The sequence below is a fragment of the Lithobates pipiens genome, unplaced genomic scaffold (genome assembly GCF_037356315.1).
Source record: "Lithobates pipiens isolate NorthernLeopardFrog02 unplaced genomic scaffold, aLitPip1_a1.2 Scaffold_22, whole genome shotgun sequence".
Classification (NCBI taxonomy): Eukaryota; Metazoa; Chordata; class Amphibia; order Anura; family Ranidae; genus Lithobates; species Lithobates pipiens.
In genome coordinates this window covers 154,366,018-154,388,866 of record NW_027507784.1, presented here as the reverse complement: position 1 = coordinate 154,388,866, position 22,849 = coordinate 154,366,018, and the positions used below count along the sequence as shown (strand labels likewise).

The following is a 22,849-nucleotide window of genomic DNA, read 5'->3' as shown; positions in this document are numbered from 1 at the left end:
GAGGCTAAAATGGCCCCCATCCGTCTCTATGCCATAGCAGGGCGGAAGCGACGTCAAAAAATCACTTCCGCCCATACCTCTTAAAGGCACATTTCTTCAATGTCATTTTTTCAAATTACATTTTTTATTTTTTTTATTGCATTTAAGTCCAAATATGAGATCTCAGGACTTTTTGACCCCAGATCTCATATTTAAGAAAACCTGTCATGCTTTTTTCTATTACAAGGGATGTTTACACACACACTGTATCTCACAAAAGTGAGTACACCCCTCACATTTTTGTAAATATATTATTATATCTTTTCATGTGACAACACTGAAGAAATGACACTTTGCTACAATGTAAAGCAATGAGTGTACAGCTTGTATAACAGTGTAAGTTTGCTGTTCCCTCAAAATAACTCAACATACAGCCATTAATGTCTAAACCGCTGGCAACAAAAGTGAGTACACCCCTAAGTGAAAATGTCCAAATTGGGCCCAAGGTGTCACTATTTTGCGTGGCCACCATTATTTTCCAGCACTGCCTTCACCTTCAGGTTGCCACTGGAGTCCTCTTCCACTCCTCCATGACGACATCATGGAGCTGCTGGATGTTAGAGACCTTGCGCTCCTCCACCTTCCATTTGAAGATCCCCCACAGATGCTCAATAGGTTTTAAGTCTGGAGACCTACTTGGCCAGTCCATCACCTTTAACCTCAGCTTCTTTAGCAAGGAAGTGGTCATTTTGGAGGTGTGTTTGGGGTCGTTATCGTGTTGGAATACTGCCCTGCAGCCCAGTCTCCGAAGGGAGGGAATCATACTCTGCTTCAGTATCTCACAGGACATGGTTCCACTAATCCATGTCCTTAGTCTGCTTGTCTCCAGCAAACTTTTTGCAGGGTCTCTTGTGCATAATCTTTAGAAGAAGCTTCCTTCTGGGATAACAGCCATAAAGAGCACTGACAGGCTGACCTCCCCACCCCTTCAACCTCTGCAGCAATGCTGGCAGCAATCCTATGTCTATTGTCTAAAGTGCAGGTAACTTTTTTCTAGGAGTCTTCCAGGGCAACATCTGAGAGATGGGGCTCCTCCCACCTGCAAACAGGAAAAACATTTGTCCACCATTATAAAAAGTTCACCCCTTCTTGCATGCCTCAGTGATATCAAAGTACCGACAGAACAACAGGTAACCTAAATGCCTAGATTCTGAGTTCAATTGACACTTAGGGCAGGAAACGAGTGTTGCCCTGGAAGACTCTTGGAAAAAGAGTTACCAGGTACCTAACTCAGTTTTCCTAAATCGTCTTCTAAGGCAGCATCTGAGAGGATCAAGCAATACTTACTAGGGAGGGGTCAAAGTCTGGAGTACTTCCTTACCAAACGTTTGATCCCGACTGGACAGGTGGTCAATGCGGTAGTACCTTACAAAAGGTTTTAAGGCTCGACCCTGTCGCTGCCCTGCAGATCTGCTCCAGTGGTGCCCCTGCTCTTTCTGCAAACAGGGAAGCCCAGGCCCTGGTAGAATGAGCTTTGATCCCACTTGGAGGAGCAAGGTTTTGCACTTGATAGGCCAAGGTTATGGCCAGCTTGATCCATCTTGCTATTGTGCTTTTTGAAGCCTGATTTATTAGGCCCCGAATGTGAACCGCACATGGTCATTGATCTCTGCCACTCCTTGGTTTTCTCTAGTTAGGCTACGAGGATCTTCCTGACATCCATTTTGGTGTAGGTTTCCCCTTTCCTACTGTCCCTATTGGACAGAAGGGAAGGAATAATATTTTGCTACCTTTACTCTCTCCACAACCAGGTGGAAAGTTTTAACAACTTAATGTTCGGGTGGCTGAATGGACCCTGTTTTATGTCTGGTAAACTCATATTTTTGAGGTGGCTAAAACAAGCCCTTTGTGGCCAGTGTGGGGCGATCAGGATGAAGGCAGCATTTTCCCTCCTTGATCTATTGAATCACTCTAGGAATCTGGATGGCTGAAGGAGAGGTGTAGCACCTTGGCGAAACCAGAAGTGATGTCACCCACTGCAACCAATCAGGATGCACCCAGAAGTGATGCAAGTGGAAGTGTGGCGTACCACACATCCGCTCATACTTCCACCAAGATGGCGCCAGTCAGAGGATTATCCGGAAATTATGATGTCACCGCAGCCCAGGAGGAAGACACACCCATCTTGGTTCACCCTGTGCTCCAGGCCAAACACAGCAGCCAGGAGCCAGAGCCTGGGGTAAAAAGAGAGCAGACATCCCTCTGCCTCTTGGCCCTGCAGCAATGAGGGAGAGACACTCAGAGCGCTATTGGACTGATGCTTGCAGACGAGGGGGGGGGGCAAACCTCAGGCAAAAAGGACAGAGTGACCCCCTAAAGGAACTCCAATCGCCCCTGACCTGAAACTGCCTAACCACCCTTGAGGTTTGTAGAGGCAGTCCGACGGGGAGGCACTTGCAACTAGCACAGAGCTGAGAAGAAAATAACTGCTTGCAGCTCCTGTTAGTCCAGAGGAAACACTAGAACTGAGGTATGCAGGTGGGAGTGAACTTTTTATAAAGGTGTACAGATGTGTTTCCTGTTTGCAGGTGGGAGGTACTCTATCTCTCAGATGTTGCCCTGGAAGACTTGAGAAAAATGATGAAAAATTTTAAATTAAAGTGCCCATGTCCAAAGGTGAACACATGCGCTGGTCCCGCATGCACACAAACAGCAATTGTCCCACATGTTAGGTATTACAGTGAACACCAGATCATGGGCAGTAATTCTAGCACCAGATCTCCTGTGTAAGGACGGGTTCACAAAGGTATGACAAACGCTCTGGGAGCATGTCGCATGACGTGTATAAATTAATGGTTCCCTATGAGAGGCGTCTTAACTGGTCTGTCTTTGAAAAAGGTTCCTGCACTACTTTGGTTTGACTTTGATCCTACTTCAGCCCATTGAATATCGTTGATGTTGGCTCAAAATAGGATCATCGTCTTAACTGATCCAACTTTGGCATGCAACTTGTGCTTTGAGGATCTTGAAGGGGAACTCTGCGCCAAATTTTAAAAAGAAACAGCATGGGGTTCCCTCTTCAAGACCATACCAGGCCCTTCAGTCTGGTATGGATTTTAAGGGGGAACCCCCATGCCAAAAAACGGCATGGTGTCCATCCCCAAAATCCATACCAGACTCTTATCTGAGCACGCAGCCCTGCAGGTGAGGAAAAGGGGTGGGGACAAACGAGTGCCCCTCCTCTCCAGAACCATACCAGGCCGCACGCTCTCAACATGGGACGAAGAGGGGAGAAGACCTCAGCGGAGGAGAAAGAAGAGCCAGAGAGGGGGAAAAGCTGCCTTAATAAATTACTACCCCATACTCATTCACATAGGGTGGGGGGCTGGGATCTGGGGCACAAAGCACCCACCTCCCATGTTGAGGGCATGCAACCTGGTATGGTTCAGGGGGGGGGGGGTGCTCGCCCGTTCCCACCCACTTTCCTGACCTGCCGGGCAGCGTGCCTGGATAAGGGTCTGGTATGGATTTTGGGGGTTCCCCCTTAAAATCCATACCAGACTGAAGAGCCTGGTATGGTCTTGGAGGGGGCATCCCATGCTGTTTTTGTTTTCATTTGGCATGGAGTTTCCCCTAAAGAGTCATACCAGACACACAGTGCCTGGTATTGTCGGGATCAAAGTCAGCTCCCGTACATTGAAGTCAGACTTCAAGTCGCAGGGCAAAGTCGGATTCACGGTCGATACGACCGTCATGTCGTACCAGTGTGAACCCAGCCTAAACCTAAAGTGGTAACCTGTAACGGCTTTTAAAGCATTGCCTATGGATAGTTACATTTACAACATTTATTGCTGTTGCACTGGTGTGCATAATTTTAAAGTGTGACATCGTTGGTAGCTATTTACTCTGCGTAACATCATACTTTATATTTTAACAAAAATTGAGCAACGTATTTTTTTTTTTTCATTGAAATTCAAAAAAGTGTATTGTGAAAAACGCTGAAAATACCGTGTGACATAAATAATTGCAAAACCCACCAATATAGTCTCTAGGGTCTCTGCTTAAAAAAAAAGTGGGACCTCCGCTTGTCTGCCTTCTGGCACCTTGTGGGGGGGGGGGTTACCTGGTTTTGACAGGTAACCACTCCCACTTCCTGCTAAGTTTTCTGCAGTGAACTTAGCCGGAAGTGCGGCACTCACCGCAGCCGGCCCATTGAGAAAGCGCCGCATGATTCACGCATATGCAGTAAGAAACCGTCCGTGAAGGGCCAGCACCTGAGAACCGATCAATAATTGGCTCGGGTGAGGACACCACGGTATCCCTGGACAGGCAAGTGCCCTGATAGTAAAAGTCAACAGCTGGGGTATTTGTAGCTGCTGACTTTTATTTTTGTTGATGGGGAGGGAGCTCCTTTTTAAAAAGCAGATGTTCTACAATAGAAGAGTAGGCTGTGACTATAGATCAAGGACACAAGGAGCAATAAAAACCTGACAGGTGTTCTAACCCTTCCCTGATCTATCCCAAACGAAATCAGGTTTTTGATTGACTTTAAATGTGATCATAACTCATTCCTCCTGATTAAAGAAACCACTCATACACTTGTAAATATCCCCCTCCCCACAACCCCGAACAAGTAGCGATGACTTCCCTTGTACAAGTGCCCCGGTTCTGATACTTACTAGTTTTTCAGTTGTGATTATAAGCAATCAGATTGAATAAACTAACACATGCTGCGTTTCAAACCTCACTGTGGTTCGTACACGCCCAGGAAGCGCTTTGCAAGCTAGTTTTGCACTTGATTGGTTCCAATAGACTTTCACGCCTCGCTCTCTGTCTGTCATTGGATGTGATGCTTTCCCTTCGCCTATCGAGCGGGCTCCCCCTATGCACAGCCGATTCCACAATGTAGTGTCCGCCCAGCACGGAGTTCATTGGCTGAACGTGACCCGAGTGCCATGCCCCGGTGAGAGGACGGAAGGGGTGACGTATGTGGAGGAGTGTGCTTCACGTCACGGATTCGCTCCCGCCCTCGACTCCCGTGGGACCGGCTGGTGAGGTTAGGAGGATGCAGCGTCCAGCCCGGCCGTCGTAGCGCCACAGACACCCTTCCTTTCCTGTCCTCAGAGCAGGCCCCCCCATGACTCTGCTGTGACCGGCCCTGTGCTATAAGGGGAGGTGTCCGCGGGGAAGGAGGAGAGTGGGGCCGCTCGGAGTACCCATCCTCCGCTACCATGGGGAATACCGTAACCTGTTGTGTGTCTCCGGACGCCAGTCCTAAGCCCGGCCGTGCTCGTGGAGTGACAGAGCGGGCCGATCCGTACCAGGTGGAAGTGGAGCTCGGGGAGGCTGAGCCCGGGCCTCATCTGCAGCACATCAGCGACCGCGAGTTCCCGGATGGTAAGAACCTTTCTATTGCACCCCCTCATCTGTACACCCCGCAACCTTACCCCCCCCATCTGTACACCCTGCACAGCACACCCCCCCCCATCTGTACACCCTGCACAGCACACCCCCCCCCAATCTGTACACCCTGCACAGCACACCCCCCCCCTAATCTGTACACCCTGCACAGCACCCCCCCCCCCCATCTGTACACCCCGCAACCTTCCCCCCATATCTGTACACCCCCCCCCAATCTGTACACCCTGCACAGCACACACCCCCATCTGTACACCCTGCACAGCACCCCCCCCCTAATCTGTACACCCTGCACAGCACCCCCCCCCCTAATCTGTACACCCTGCACAGCACCTCCCCTAATCTGTACACCCTGCACAGCACCCCCCCCTAATCTGTACACCCTGCACAGCACCCCCCCCCCCCATCTGTACACCCTGCACAGCACCCCCCCCCATCTGTACACCCTGCACAGCACCCCCCCCCATCTGTACACCCTGCACAGCACCCCCCCCCATCTGTACACCCTGCACAGCACCCCCCCCCATCTGTACACCCTGCACAGCACCCCCCCCCCATCTGTACACCCTGCACAGCACCCCCCCCCCATCTGTACACCCTGCACAGCACCCCCCCCCATCTGTACACCCTGCACAGCACCCCCCCCATCTGTACACCCTGCACAGCACCCCCCCCATCTGTACACCCTGCACAGCACCCCCCCCATCTGTACACCCTGCACAGCACCCCCCCCATCTGTACACCCTGCACAGCACCCCCCCCATCTGTACACCCTGCACAGCACCCCCCCCATCTGTACACCCTGCACAGCACCCCCCCCATCTGTACACCCTGCACAGCACCCCCCCCCATCTGTACACCCTGCACAGCACCCCCCCCCCCATCTGTACACCCTGCACAGCACCCCCCCCATCTGTACACCCTGCACAGCACCCCCCCCCCCATCTGTACACCCTGCACAGCACCCCCCCCCCCCCATCTGTACACCCTGCACAGCACCCCCCCCCCATCTGTACACCCTGCACAGCACCCCCCCCCCCGTACACCCTGCACAGCACCCCCCCCATCTGTACACCCTGCACAGCACCCCCCCATCTGTACACCCTGCACAGCACCCCCCCCATCTGTACACCCTGCACAGCACCCCCCCCATCTGTACACCCTGCACAGCACCCCCCCATCTGTACACCCTGCACAGCACCCCCCCATCTGTACACCCTGCACAGCACCCCCCCCATCTGTACACCCTGCACAGCACCCCCCCATCTGTACACCCTGCACAGCACCCCCCCCCCCATCTGTACACCCTGCACAGCACCCCCCCCCCCCATCTGTACACCCTGCACAGCACCCCCCCCCCCCATCTGTACACCCTGCACAGCACCCCCCCCCCCCCCGTACACCCTGCACAGCACCCCCCCCCATCTGTACACCCTGCACAGCACCCCCCCCATCTGTACACCCTGCACAGCACCCCCCCCATCTGTACACCCTGCACAGCACCCCCCCCATCTGTACACCCTGCACAGCACCCCCCCATCTGTACACCCTGCACAGCACCCCCCCATCTGTACACCCTGCACAGCACCCCCCCCCATCTGTACACCCTGCACAGCACCCCCCCCCATCTGTACACCCTGCACAGCACCCCCCCCCCCATTTGTACACCCTGCACAGCACCCCCCATCTGTACACCCTGCACAGCACCCCCCCATCTGTACACCCTGCACAGCACCCCCCCCCATCTGTACACCCTGCACAGCACCCCCCCCCCCCATCTGTACACCCTGCACAGCACCCCCCCCCCCCATCTGTACACCCTGCACAGCACCCCCCCCCCCATCTGTACACCCTGCACAGCACCCCCCCCATCTGTACACCCTGCACAGCACCCCCCCCATCTGTACACCCTGCACAGCACCCCCCCCCCCCATCTGTACACCCTGCACAGCACCCCCCCCCCCCCCCCATCTGTACACCCTGCACAGCACCCCCCCCCCCCATCTGTACACCCTGCACAGCACCCCCCCCCCATCTGTACACCCTGCACAGCACCCCCCCCCCCCATCTGTACACCCTGCACAGCACCCCCCCCCCCCGTACACCCTGCACAGCACCCCCCCCATCTGTACACCCTGCACAGCACCCCCCCCCATCTGTACACCCTGCACAGCACCCCCCCATCTGTACACCCTGCACAGCACCCCCCCATCTGTACACCCTGCACAGCACCCCCCCATCTGTACACCCTGCACAGCACCCCCCCCCATCTGTACACCCTGCACAGCACCCCCCCCCATCTGTACACCCTGCACAGCACCCCCCCCATCTGTACACCCTGCACAGCACCCCCCCCCCCCATTTGTACACCCTGCACAGCACCCCCCCCATCTGTACACCCTGCACAGCACCCCCCCCATCTGTACACCCTGCACAGCACCCCCCCCATCTGTACACCCTGCACAGCACCCCCCCCCCCATCTGTACACCCTGCACAGCACCCCCCCCCCATCTGTACACCCTGCACAGCACCCCCCCCCCCATCTGTACACCCTGCACAGCACCCCCCCCATCTGTACACCCTGCACAGCACCCCCCCCATCTGTACACCCTGCACAGCACCCCCCCCCCCATCTGTACACCCTGCACAGCACCCCCCCCCCCCATCTGTACACCCTGCACAGCACCCCCCCCCCCCATCTGTACACCCTGCACAGCACCCCCCCCCCCCATCTGTACACCCTGCACAGCACCCCCCCCATCTGTACACCCTGCACAGCACCCCCCCCCCCCATCTGTACACCCTGCACAGCACCCCCCCCCCCCCATCTGTACACCCTGCACAGCACCCCCCCCATCTGTACACCCTGCACAGCACCCCCCCCATCTGTACACCCTGCACAGCACCCCCCCCCATCTGTACACCCTGCACAGCACCCCCCCCCCATCTGTACACCCTGCACAGCACCCCCCCCCCCCCATCTGTACACCCTGCACAGCACCCCCCCCCCCCATCTGTACACCCTGCACAGCACCCCCCCCCCATCTGTACACCCTGCACAGCACCCCCCCCCCCATCTGTACACCCTGCACAGCACCCCCCCCCCCATCTGTACACCCTGCACAGCACCCCCCCCCCATCTGTACACCCTGCACAGCACCCCCCCCATCTGTACACCCTGCACAGCACCCCCCCCATCTGTACACCCTGCACAGCACCCCCCCCATCTGTACACCCTGCACAGCACCCCCCCCATCTGTACACCCTGCACAGCACCCCCCCATCTGTACACCCTGCACAGCACCCCCCCCATCTGTACACCCTGCACAGCACCCCCCCCATCTGTACACCCTGCACAGCACCCCCCCCCCATCTGTACACCCTTCACAGCACCCCCCCCCCCCATCTGTACACCCTTCACAGCACCCCCCCCCCCCCAATCTGTACACCCTTCACAGCACCCCCCCCCCAATCTGTACACCCTTCACAGCACCCCCCCCAATCTGTACACCCTGCACACACCCCACACCGCATGCCCCAGTTTTTCTGCCTGGCTCTGGACTGCTGGGTGGTGGTGTAGTAGTGGGTGTGAGCAAAGAGCTTTTACTGCTAAAAGATCTGTACAGGATTGCCATTGAATGTCCCAGCAAAGGCTGAGTCCATGATCTGCTAGAGAAATCTGCCTTCAATGGGACTTTAAAGGCAACACATAGGTAGTACAAATCGATGATAAAAGATAACTTGCCTACAGAAAAAAACAAATGCAATTTACATGAACAATATACTCTCCGGTATATAGTAATCCCTGGTACCTGACGCGTTTCTGGTTAAACACCTTTGTATAGGATTGAGTGTGGTCACAATTTGTTTTCTACATGCAAATGATTCCAAAAAGAAAAAGTGAAGCAACTGCGCAATAGGGGGCTTAGGAGCCAAAGAACAGGGAGCAATGAAGTCACAAAACGCAATGGGTTCCAAGGTTGGTGTCAACCAATGTTCAATATCAAATGAAGGTAGCGGATCAAAGCTTTCAGTTAGGCTCCTATTTAATTAGTTGTACTAAGATATCCAAAATGTCATGTGTATATCATCCTATAGAAATGTATATATGGGTCCCAAACCTGGGGTCTCCCTCTCTGCAGTGCTTTAGACACAGGAATCAGTGCATTTGTATAGCACTGATTGCTATATAAATGACAATGGTCCCAAAAATGTGTCAAATGTCCACCATAAATGTCGCAGTCAGAATAAAAATCGCTGATCGCCACCATTACTAGTAAAAAAATAAAATAAAAAATGTAAAACTATCCCCTATTTTGTAAACTCTATAAATTTTGTGCAGACCAACCAACTACTTTATTGTGATTTATTTTAATTTTTTTTAGATATGTAGAAGAATACGTATCGGCCTAAACTGAGGGAAAAAAATGTGTTTTTATATATTTTTGGGGGATATTGTAGCAAAAAGTAAAAAATAATGCGTTTTTTTTCCCCCCAAAATTGTCAGTTTTTTTTTTATATCGCCAAAAAATAAAAACCGCAGAGGTGATCAAATACCACCAAAAGAGAGCTCTATTTGTGGGGAAAAAAAGGACGTAAATTTTGTTTGGCAGCCACGTCACATGACCGAGCAATTGTCAGTTAAAGCGGCGCAGTGCCGAATCGCAAAAAGTGGTTTGGTGTTAAGCCAGCAAAATAGTCCGGTCTGAAAGTGGTTAAAATCAGAATATCGATCAGGATTTTTCAGTCATTTGCAAAACATGGATTAAGGCCTGGTTCACACCACCTAAACACACTCCAGAGCCATTCCGGATGCGCATTATTGTGTTTTTCATACGTTTGCAGATGTGTTCCAGATGCGTTTTTTTTTTTTATTTTTTTTTTTTTTTTTTTTTTCACTGTTCTAAGCTCCAGTGCATTTTTGATGCTTTACAATGCATTCTGTTGCTTTTTACCACATTCCAATGCAGGAAAAATGTAGCATGTTTTTCCTGCACTGTAGGGGACCATATAACCTACTTTCCAAGCATTTTTGATGCAGGAGAAAAGTGCACGGGGCTACATGTGGTGTGAACTGCCATTAATACTGTGTGTGTGTGGATGTTGAATCGTTTGGTATTTAAATAAATTGATAATCAGTCATTACAAGTTCAGTCAGGAATTGCTTTTTGTGGGTTACCATAAATCTGGAGACTGGACTACTATTCAAAACTGAACTCCAGGGAATATTAAAATCCTCTCAGCTTTGTGGCCTGTGGATAGCATCAATCAGCAGTAGCGTAATGATTTTGTAAAAGGATACAATGAAAGTTTTTCTCTAGGAGTCTCATGTACCAAGATCAGTCATGAGGTGCTACATGTATGGTCACCATAAATCTTGCATTTAATGCTGTAAGCCAGGGAAAGAAAATGCCTTCACTTGTAGTGTGGCTGCCCTCACGCTGCATATGTTTGTTTAGAGGCAGCAAGAAGCACATCTGCTTACCTGATTTGTGCCCCCTCCACTCCCGCAGCCTCTTCTCCCCCTGTGCCCCAGCATTCACAGGTCCTTTGACATCAAGTCTAATGTAGAGTTCATAACAATGATGGGGCACTATCCCCCCCCCCCTGGAACGCCAATGATGGGGCACTATTCTCCACACCCCAGGAACACCAATGACAGGCACTATAAACCATACCCACCCACTATCTCCTCCCCCGAACACCAAAGAGGGGTCTTTTTCATTATTGATTTAATTGTTTCAGCCCTAGTCCTTTATGCTTTCAATCAGAAAATAAGACGAAACACAACCTTTGGAGTGATCGTACGATAATCTGAACATTGGTACATGGCTTTCTAGAGCCGATCATGATAGTCCATTCAAAATTATCGGAAGGGACAGACATTCTTCTCGCACGGTACCAGAACGTCTGGATTATTTTTTTTTGTTGATCAGTACAGTATTCGTCCTAAAAACATTGGAATTTGAATTTATTACATCACTTCCAAAGTTGTATTCCGAGACTAGCATACAAAAAAGGGTGATCATTCGTCCGACTTTCTCATTACATGTGCAAAGCATTAGTCTGTGCTAGAGCTGCACGATTAATCACTAAGAATCGTTATCACAATTTTTTTATTTTTTTCCCGTTGCGATCTTGACAAAGTATTTCCCGATTCTTTCTATGCAAATAATTCTCTCTGCTCTGCTGAAGCGGACAGACGTCAAAAGAAAGGAGGAAAAAGGGCAGTCTGCCAAGAAACGCAACATTCTTTAGCAGTGGAACTTTAGAGTCCATTCACACAGGGGCAACTTTGGATCCGACTTGAAGTCGTCCCAAATTGCCCCAAGTCGTGCAACATGATAAAATCAATGTAAGTGAATGAGAGCCGTCTTAATGTACACGCTCCGACTTCAGAAAAGGTTCCTGTACTACTTCAATCCGACTTCTAGGCAACTTGTACCCTTTGATTTCAATGGGAGTTGCCTCCAAGTTGGATCCCCTGTCTTAACTGAAGCAACTTTCCAGGAAGTAACCCCTCCCTCTCACAGAGCTGATTATTATGTGATTGGCCACTGGCAAAGTCCCCTGTCCTGGAGGCAACTTCAAGTTGCCTTATAAGTTGCCTCAAGTCGTGCTGTGCCTCCCGAAGTCTCCTTGGAAGTCGTCTTGCCACTGTGTGAATGGACTCTTAAGTATAACCATTGTAATGCTTTGTCCTTTAGATCAAAGGAATACACTTTGGTGTGTAAATGAGGGAAGTTTAACCACTTAAACACTAAGGCCCCTTTCACATGTGCGGATCTGTATTCAGCCATCTGCTTGCTCATCAGGGCTCGCTCTGTCGATCCTCGCTGAGCCAGCAGATTACAAGTCCTTCTCTCCACGCTGTGCAGGGATGGATCTGTCAGATCACTGCTCTCATCTATGGGGGGATTGGATGATTAGGGACCGCTTGTCCGTTTTTTCATTGGATCTGCCAGACTGATGGAAAATAGGGTTTCCGTTTCCATCCGTCTGGGTTTTGCGGATCAGATGTCACCGCTGACATCTGTTGCTCCATAGAGATAGATGGAGCGACCGTTCAGGTCTGCTGAAAAAACTGACAGGTGGATTTGAATGCTCCACACATGTGGGAAGGCCCTAAACCTTTTTCTGACGTTTGTCTGTTTCAAGTTAAAATCTTTTATTTAAAAAAAAAAATAAAAAAAAAAAATTTATATAGTGGTTGCAATATTTTACGTCTTGCTGTATTTGCGCAGCATTAGTTCAAATGCATTTTTTTTTTTTGGAAAAAAGACACTAGTAAAGTTAGCCAGATTTTTTAAATTTTTTTTTTCATATGTTAAAGATTTTATGCCGCGAGAATTGAGATTCGTGATCTTTTTATTGTAAGCAATTCTCATTTTGCCCAGAATCATGCCGCTCTAGTCTGTACCTGCTAATTGCATTCTGCCAACAGTGTTTGCTATGGAGGAGGATATTTCTAGACTGCAGGTGCATATTCACCTTGAAGGGTAGTCTGTTGCAATCTGGTGACCCTGGGACCTGGACATTTTGAGGGCAGCCTACGCTGCCTTATGTTTTTTTTGTGCTGTGTGGCACACCATACTGTGCATTTCACATAGGGATGTATGTGTAGTTACTGTTGGACCAGACCATGTTTGCTCTTTTATGGCTAGTCATCTGTACGACACTTCAAAAGCCAATGTTCTCTGATGCTCTAATAGCAACCCATGTAATTGGCTTTGGGTAGCCCCTGTTTTGCTCTGTACTTGCAGTCCTTTAGACCTCATGCACACTCTGAAGCTCAAAAAGTTTTGTCCTCTACAGGAGTTAACAGCATCAAAAGTGCAATTAAAAACCTGAGACTCTGCATGCACTGCAACACATGTTTGTGTGTTCCCACATCTGACATTATTGCATTCTATTGGGCAGAGTTCTGGCTATTAGAATGCATTAATGTGGAAATACGCATTAATGTGTGCTAATTAGCGTTTTTCACTTTTGAGCATTTTGTTATGCTCTAAAGCTCCACTTGTGAATGCACAAGTGATGTGTTTTTTCTTCTCCCTGTAAACTCCCCTGCAACTAAACGCCTGAAGCCTATGTGTTCATGCACGCTATAGACAAACATGGAGGGGTGTAAACGGGCAGAGAAAATTGAAAATCTTTTTGAAAAATTCAAGATTTTGGCTTATTTTTTTGTTTTCAGTCCAGCATTGTGCTTATCTGCATTCCCTGTCTCTCAGGCACAGACAGTTGCAGGATCCATTGACTCCCACTGCTGTCAGTCACATTTTTTTTGAGGGAACTGGGGACGGGCTACAGTGTGGGTTTTTTTTTTTTTTTTTTTTTCTATGGTTCCCCCCAGCCCAGCTTGGGAACAAGCCTGCATGAGTAGCCCCATAGCAAGTGGCTTGAGGAGGAGCTGAGAGTGTCTGCAGGAGACCCCAAAAAGGGTTTTGGTGGCTGCTCTGTGCCATACTCTGTGCACAGAACAGGTAAGTATAGCATAACATTATTTTGGGGATAAAGACGCCTTTTAATACCCTCCTTAAAGTGGAACTTCACTCTCCCAATTAACATTGTTTATTTGTAATCCTCATGCTGCTAGCATTTGTAAATAGATAGGAAAGTATATCATATTTACTAGTGTTAAACTTTTTTTTTTTTTTTTTTCTGGTTTTATTGCCTATGTCCCAGGAGTCTTCGGGAGAGGATGAGTTTTCCCAGCTAAGCACACTGTTTTTTGGCTTGTAATGCTCGGATGCAGTAAAGAGCCACTTTTTGTCATAATGTAGAGTATAAGATTTCCTATCATTTGAGCCCAGTCTTGCCACAAAGAGTTAATCCATCTCTGAGCAATCCTTTTATTGTTCAGTCAGCTAAATCTTGACAGAGGAAAACTTTGTAAAATCCTCCCCTTGCTGTAAATGACAGGTCATTTACATATCTCGTGCACTAGCCTAAGAGACTTGCATTATTTTTTAATTCCCTCCCACTCCTTTCTTCTGCTGCTCTGCCAGAATTGGATGTTCCCCACCTCGGCATGATTGGGCCTGCTGAAGTCATGTGGTTACTTTCTTGTCTTTTCACTGGATGTTAGAGATCATAGCAGAAGTTCAGTGTAAGAAATACACAGGAGAATATGCATATTGACAAGGGGAGTGTAGAGGTGGGCGGGGAGTCTGACATCACGACTCCACCCACCGATCTCCAGACCCACGCACAGAATCTGCAGTTTTTCGGGTCTCATAGCAGACAGAGGGGAGACATTTGACAGGTAAGGATACACGCAGGTGGCATATCTATCCTTTTAGATAACCCCCATGGCAGTAGTCTAGAAATGATGACATTGGGTTTATATCCACTTTAAAGTGGTTGGTTGTAAACCCTTATAACACACTTTGACCTACAGGTAAGCCTAGATAAAGTCTTACCTGTAGGTCCAAGAAATATCTCCTAAACCTACACAGTTTAGGAGATATTTGCCAAAAGACAGGCACCGCTGTCTATGGCGCATGCGCCGTAGAGAGCGGCGCACTGAGCGCGGCACCCATCAACGTCGATATGCCGCGCTTGGCGGCTCCCGTGCGCATGCACGGGAGTGACGTCATCGCAGTGTGTGTGTGTCTCTTTTTTTTTTTTTTTTTTCTTTCTAGAATGTGAAATGTAAATTATTTTTTGTTTTTAAACTAAAGTTTGATATCTAAAGATGTGCTAGAATAGTTATCTGCAATAAAAGTGCTCCATTGTAACATCTGTTCTCTTAAAGTTTTTCTCACAGAACTAAAGTGAAGGAGTGTGTTCGTTCTCAAACTTTATCTAAAGCCAAAACAGGCTAAGACATTTGTTACCTGTGCAAGTGTTCCCATTTCTAAGAGTTCCCCTGTGTGCTTGTTTCAGTGCAAAATGTTGGACCCTCATTTTTTGTCACCAGGACAAATGGAGCGCATCAGGGACTTGGGCAGCAATAAAGATTTCACACTGGTTCTAGCACTTTCCTATTGTATTTGAAAATCAGAATATTAAGTTTTGGCTATAGATGCTTTTCAAGCAATTGCTCCCATGAAGGAATTCATACTAGGGAGTTTTGTGTGTGCGTGTTTTTTTTTTTTTTTTTTTTTGTGTATAGTAGTATTGCAAAGGTTAATTTTAGACCCACCTCATTATTAACTTTAGTACATGCTGTATTGCGTTCTGTTCATTCTTGTTCAGTCCCTATGGATATTCGTTTTTGGTTTTCTGCAAAAACCTGGTTGATCCTGCTTTTTACTGTGTCCCGCTGCAGCCTGAGATTATGTAGACCCACTGTTGCCACATCCACTGAGCATGGTTTTGTTAATATTTATACAGCCCACATGACCTTAGTCCCACATGGGGACATATACAGTGCCTTGTATTCACCCCCCTTGGTATTTTTCATGTTTTGCTGCCTCACAACCTGGAATTAACATGGCTTGTTTGAGGATTTGCATCATTTAATTTACAGAACATACCCACAACTTTGAAGATGGGTTTTTTTGTTTTTTGTTTTTTTGTGAAGCAAACAACAAATAGGACAAGGTAACAGAAAGTCAATGTGCATAACTATTCACCCCCATAAAGTCAATACTTTGTATAGCCACCTTTTGTGGCTGTCACTATGAGCTTGCCACATCTTACCACTGGGATTTTTGCCCATTCCTCCTTGCAAAACCACTCCAGCTCCTTCAAGTTGGATGGTTTGCACTTGTGAACAGCAATCTTTAAGCCTGACCACAGGTTTTCTATTGGATTATGGTCTTGGCTTTGACTAGGCCATGCCAACACATTTACATGTTTCCCTTTAAACCACTCAAGTGTTAGCAGTGTGTTTGGGGTCATTGTCCTGCTCCATCCTAGCCTCAAATCGCACACAGTGGTACAGGTTTTGCTCAAGAATATCCGTGTTTAACACCATCCGTCTTTCCCTTAACTCTGACCAGTTTCCCAGTCCCGAATGCTGAAATACATCCCCACAGTATAATGCTGCCACCACCATGTTTCACTGTGGGGGATGGTGTTCTTTGGGTAATCTTTGTTGGGTTTGGGCCAGACATTGTGTTTTCTTTGGCCAAAAATTTAAATTTTAGTCTCATCAGACCAGATCACCTTCCACCGTACATTTTGGGAGTCTCCCACATGACGTTTTTTGCAGAAAGTAATGACTTTCTTTTGGCCACTCTGCCATAAAACCCATCTCTATGGAGCGTACGGCTTATTGTCATCCTATGTACAGATACTCCAGTCTCTGCTGTGGAACTCTGCAGCTCCTCCAGGGTTACCTTTGGTCTCTGTGGTACCTCTCTGATTAATGCCCTTCTTGCCCGGTCTGTGAGTTTTGGTGTGCGGCCGTCTCCTGGCAGGTTTTCTGTTGTGCCATGCTCTTTCCATTTGGTTATGATAGATTTGATGGTGCTCCTAGGGATCATCAAAGATTTGGATATTTTTTTATTTTTTTATGACCTAACCCTGGCTTGTTCTTATCAACAACATTGTCCCTTTACTTGTTTGTGGAGGTCCATGGTCTTCATGGCAGTGTTTGGTCTCTTGCTTAAGTGTTACAGCCTCTGGGGACTCTCAAAAAGATGTGTATATGTAATGACAGATCATGTGACACTTAGATTGCACACAGGTGGACATCATTTCACTAATTTATGACTTTTGAAGGTAATTAGTTGCACCAGAGCTGGCAAACTGGTCAGAGTTGAGGGAAAGATGGATGGTTGCATGCAAAAAGCACTGCAGAAACGGCTCAAACGCAAACTGCATAGGTCTGAACTGAGCCAGTGTTTAAAATGAATGTAATTTCTGAACAAAAACTATATACTTAGTCTGAAAATTCCCTTGACCAAGAAGTTTTCTATTCTGCTCCTTCAAATTTTCCCATAGCTGTGGTCAAAAATGTCGATTTTTGACCCCACTAATGATTAGAAAATCGAACGAACGTTCTTACATTTTTTATTTATTTTTTGTTTATTTTGTATGGCCAGCATATAATATATGAGGTGACTTTTTGGTGAGCAGTAACACCAATACAGTGATGGATGCTCTAAAAATGCACTGACCTCTGTATAAATGGCACTGGCAGGGAAGGGGTAACACTAGGGGTGATCATAGGGTTGTGTTCCCTAGCCACCTTCAGACCGGACCATTTTGCTGGTAAATGACCAGAGGTCTTTTTACAATTTGTCACTGCGCTGCTTTAACTGGTAATTGCGCGGTCATGCAATGTTGTACCCAAACAAAATTTGCGTCCTTTTCTTCCCACAAATAGAGCTATCTTTTGATGGTATTTGATTGCCTCTGCGATTTTTATTTTTTGCGATATAAACGTAAAAAGACCGCAAATTTTGAAGAAAAATGATATTTTCTACTTTTTGTTATTAGAAAAATCCAATAAACTCAATTTTAGTCATACATTTAGGCCAAAATGTATTCAGCCACATGTCTTTGGTAAAAAAAAAGTCAATAATTGTATATTTATTGGTTTGCGCAAAAGTTGTCACATCTACAAACTAAGGTACGTTTTCTGGAATTTACGCAGCTTTTAGTTTACGACTGCCTATCTCATTTCTTGAGGTGCTAAAATGGCAGGGCAGTACAAAACCCCCCCAAATGACCCCATTTTGGAAAGTAGACCCCCTAAGGAAATTGATAAGAGGCATGTTGAGCCCATTGAATATTTTATTTTTTTGCCTCAAGTGATTGAATAATGACCAAAAAACCTTTTTTTTTTTTTTTTTTTTTTTTTTTTTTACACAGTTGTCACTAAATGATATATTGCTCACACATGCTATGGGCATATGTGAAATGACACCCCAAAATAAATTCTGCTGCTTCTCCTGAGTACGGGGATACCACATATGTGGGACTTTTTGGGAGCCTAGCCGCGTACGGGGCCCCGAAAACCAAGCACCGCCTTCAGGCTTTCTAAGGGCGTAAATTTTTGATTTCACTTCTCACTACCTATTACAGTTTTGAAGGCCATAAAATGCCAAGATGGCACAAAACCCCCACAAATGACCCCATTTTGGAAAGTAGATACCCCTAAATTTAGGGGTACACTAGTGAGACTAGGTAATAAATGGCGGGTGCCCTGAAACTATAAAAAAAATAACTAACCAACCAGCGTCACCTGTAACAGTTATATGGTGATCACTGGTGAAAGGGTTAACTAGGGGGCAATCAGGGGGCTTTATGCGGTAGTATATGGGGGTCCCTGGCGCTATAAAAAGCTGCGGCGAACCTAAATACCTACCTGCCTAACTAGCGTCACCTGTGACACTAATACAGCGATCAGAAAAACTATCGCTTATTGGGCTGCGTTCACACTGGAGCGATGCGGGAACGCCATGAATCCGCGGCGGGTTCCCGCATCGCATGCCTCCCGGCGGCAGTTCACACTGCCCTATGCGAACTGCTGGGAGTGTCAGTGAAATGTTAATGACACCCCCAGATCAGTTCGCATATCGCAGTGCGATCTGCAAACTCGGATCGCATGGTGTGAACACCCATGCGATCCGATTCTGCTGCGGGCCAAAAAAAGGGTCCCGTGCGAATTTGCGGCGGGTGCGACACAAATTCAGCCATACTATCTGTATGGCTGAACTCGAATCGCACAGAGATCGGATGTGATTTGCACTGCAGTGCGGTGCGAATCACATTCGTTCTCATAAACCGCTGCAATGTGAACCCAGCCTTAGTGACACTGGCGACGGGGGGTGATCACGGGGTTAAACCTTTATTGGGGGGGTTAGGGGGGTACCTTAGAACTAAAGGGGGCTACCGCTAACTGCCCTAACAGTTATTACAGTCACAAATGACACCAATGCAAAAAAAAAAGCAATTGGTGTCACTGTGACTGGGGGGGCAGGGGTAATTGGGGGGTGATCGGGGGGTAAAGGGGGGGGTGTGAGTGTGCCTGGCATGTTCTACTGTATGTGAGGTGTGTTGGTGCAACTCACCGAACCTCTCTCCTCGGTGCCGGAACGAAAAATACCGACACGGAGGAGAGAATACATCACTTCCTCTCCTGTGTTTACATTACAGGAGAGGAAATGATGTCACGGGACATTTTTATTCGTCGGGAGCGATCACGAGGGGGTGGCCATGAATGAATGGCCGTCCCCTCGTCCGGGATCGCTCCCGAACGAATACCGACCGCCGCAGGCACCGGGCGGGGGCCCGATCGGGCCCCCGACCGGCTGGCAGGCAAGGACGTACATGTAAGCCCTTATGCCTGCCCGTGCCATTCTGTCGACGTGCGGCGGTTGGGAAGTGGCTAGGGATGTGCTTTCTAACTGTTGTGGGGACACGGCATGTAAACGTACGAAAACGGATGTTTTTTACAAGTTGGTTACTATCTGTCAAGTTACCTCATTCAGGGGAGGTTGTAAAATGTGTACACGAAGCCTAATAGGGATAAAAGTGTTTAATTTTTACACTTTTTTTTTTTTTTTTTTAAATACATTTTTAAAGTGCCCCATCCCTCCGTGCTCCAAACGCATACGTAAGATGCTCACTCATATGTGAGTGGTATTCAAACCACACATGGGATATAGCCACAAAAGTTCGTGTGAGAGCAATAATTCAAGCGCTAGATCTCTAACTAAACTGGGTATTGGGGTTTCCTCTGGACATGGGGTTAACATGTTCCTGGAACCTGGGTCTCATGGAACTCAGTTATCATGACCTTCTCCTGTCCAGAAGCGATACCTCAGCCTGGAGTGTTGGAGGTGGCTCCTAGACCCCCCTTTTTTCTGTGCCTTGGGAAGGCTATGACAGCTGGGACGTCTGGGGAGCAGGGGTGCTCCGATATGCAAACTCTCGAGCCAGGGTTGAAGCATTCCCGCCGGCAGCATGGCTGGCTGTGTGGGTAGTGGGCCTGAATCGCCGATGCTTGGGAGGAAGGGGTGGAGCTCCTGCGTTCCACGCTGGCCCAGAGGAAGTGACGAGGCATCATCAGTGGACGTCAGACGCTGGTTCCAGTCTCCATTAAGTAATGAACAGGGGCATACTGAGCAGGTGGGGAGTAAAGCGAGACCCAGCAGAGGCTGTGCAGCACTTGGAGAGCAAGATGGATCGCTCTGCAGCTCCTGCACCGGCTATGGACACAGGCTCTGGCACCAGCACCTCGCAGGTAAGCCTGGGGATTTCTCCCTCTTGCCTATCCTGTGGGGGTTTTTTCTCTGATACCATAGGATTAGTGGAGCTTGGTGAGGGGGCACTCTTTCCCCTCTCCTGCACTGGGGTGGCCTGATTTTCAACCTGCTGGTCCTTCTTCTTTTTTATTTATTTTTTTGTTTTCTGATTCCAGGCCAATGCTCAGGACATGGCTCAGGCGCAACACCCCCCCCCCCCAAGAGGAAATGTGCATTCTGCGGGACTAAATTGAGCTCCTCACTCCTCATGGAGCAAAGCAGTCTGCACATGCCTAGATAGGTTAAGGATGACCCAGTAGTATCTTGTCAGAGTCTTACTTCTGTAAGGGATGAGCTACCCTCTACATTTTTGGATCCTTGATTGACAAAATGCAGGTCGCCTCTTGGAGTTCTTCTGATGAAGCTGCAGTTTTTTTTTTTTTCTAGCACTCCGCAGCAGGGTGTGGAAAGTGATGATACAGAGGAGACTAGGGGGTTGATTTACGGAAATCCACTTTGCACTACAAGTGCAGCACTTGGGAGTGCAGTCGCTGTAGATCTGAGGAGTTGATCTGAAATGAGGGAGAAGCTCTGCTAATTTATCATCATGTACAAACAAAAATCCTGTTTTTATTTTGTTTGTTTTTTCCCTTGCATGCCCCCCTCAGATCTACAGTGGCTGCACTTCTAAGTGTGCTTGTAGTGCAGAGTGACTTTGCCTTTAGTAAATGAACCCCCAGATCTCCCCATTCTTCCCAAGAAGAGTCAGGATCAGAGGTAGAGCCTAAGAATAGAGAATCCGTTGGGCTCTAGGTACAAGCGATCATTAGAAGATGTCCGTATCTCGGTTCCCTGGTTAGATCAGGACAAGGGCTTTTACGCCCATATCTCTGATAATCCCTCAGCAGTATCGCCTAATTTTGAACCTTCAGTCTCTACCATTCAATCAAATATACAAGCACTTTCGCATGGAGTCAATTTTTCTGATGAGAAATCTACTTTGCCCAAACTGCTTTATGGCGACGCTGGATTGAAAGGATACCCGCTTGCATATCCCTAGTCATCCAGCTTGCCAAACATTTTTGAGATTAGTAATAGAGATGCAATCAGAGATCCGTCCTTTTCAGTTTTGGGTTGTCATCGGCCCCATGAATCTCTACGAAGGGGAAGCATTGGCCTCGTTAAGACTAAAATCAATTCTGATCATACCTTACCAGGACTGCCTCTCGGTAGTGGCGGATTCCTGTTATAAACTAGAACAGGATCTCGGGACTGTTGAGGAGTTTCTCCAGTCGCTAAGCTGGCTAGTCAACAAGGAAAAGTCTCTTCCCTGGTTCATGCACAGAGAGTGACATATATCGGGTATGAAATATCCTTGGTGGATCAAAAGATGCAAGGTAAACCAATTAAACAGTGATATATAAGGTAATTTTAAAGGTGATTTTTGAGGTAAGAGCTGCCTCTACTTGGTATGCCCCTCCCTAAAATGAGTGTGTCTGGTAAACATGTAAAAAAGAAATCGGGTAGATATGGCGCTATACCTTTTACATTTACAATGTGTATCATCATATACAGCCTCTAATTGTGTTCCAAGGTTAATGGTATACGTGCAATAATCTACTCATATCATCAGTGTCAAACAAAAAACGTGATCAAATATGCTGAAAAATAAAATCAGATCCAATCCTATTGTCCTATAAATATAAAGTGCCAACAAGTCCTTTAGGATATGCCAAACAGTTCATAGAAAATTAATTTCCAGGTGGTGTCTTGTGCAGATATCCAAAGAAAATCCCCGGTGCGCTTTGGTGTAAATAAATTATATTGCACTCACCAGATCCTTTGCCCCTACTGGGGGAAAACAGCCTTGACAGTGTTTAGCCCCTGTGTCACTTTCTGGCGTCTCCCTTGGAATTCGGCCATTCATCCACGTTTTAAGTTTCCAATCATGCATTTACATTTAATAAAATGCTTTTGGAGTAAAAAAAAAAATCTATCTAAAGATGGATTTCTATTTAAGATCCATTAATTTAGTTTATTCAGCATGAAATGGAGAATAGTTATGTAGCATGAGGCTGTATATTCTGCAATATTTAGGTTTTTGGTAAACTCATTTAACAAATCTAAGCTCTGCAAGCTGAGATAAAATGTAGTGCGTTTAAGCATTCACACAATTTCACAGTAACCATGAGATAAAACATTTTAGGAATATTCCCTTATCCCATCGTTTTGCAAATCTATGTACACTACAAACTGTATGATTGAATCGGTTCTGATATCGATGTTTTACTAATCTAACACC

General features: G+C 47.7%; 2 protein-coding genes across 2 annotated transcripts in view; one reads left to right on the top strand and one right to left on the bottom strand.

Annotated features, from left to right (window-relative positions):
• Nucleotides 1-4,786, bottom strand: part of METTL21A (methyltransferase 21A, HSPA lysine) — a 39,801-nt gene extending 35,015 nt beyond the window's left edge. Inside the window, exon 1 of the mRNA XM_077448494.1 lies at nt 4,659-4,786. The gene's annotated coding sequence lies outside the window, so the exon portion shown is untranslated. The remainder of the gene's footprint in view (nt 1-4,658) is intronic.
• Nucleotides 4,787-4,949: 163 nt separating this feature from the next.
• CCNYL1 (cyclin Y like 1) overlaps nt 4,950-22,849 on the top strand; it is a 121,460-nt gene continuing 103,560 nt past the window's right edge. Inside the window, exon 1 of the mRNA XM_077448493.1 lies at nt 4,950-5,376. Within this exon, the coding sequence (XP_077304619.1) occupies nt 5,211-5,376 (166 nt within the window). The 5' untranslated portion in view covers nt 4,950-5,210. The remainder of the gene's footprint in view (nt 5,377-22,849) is intronic.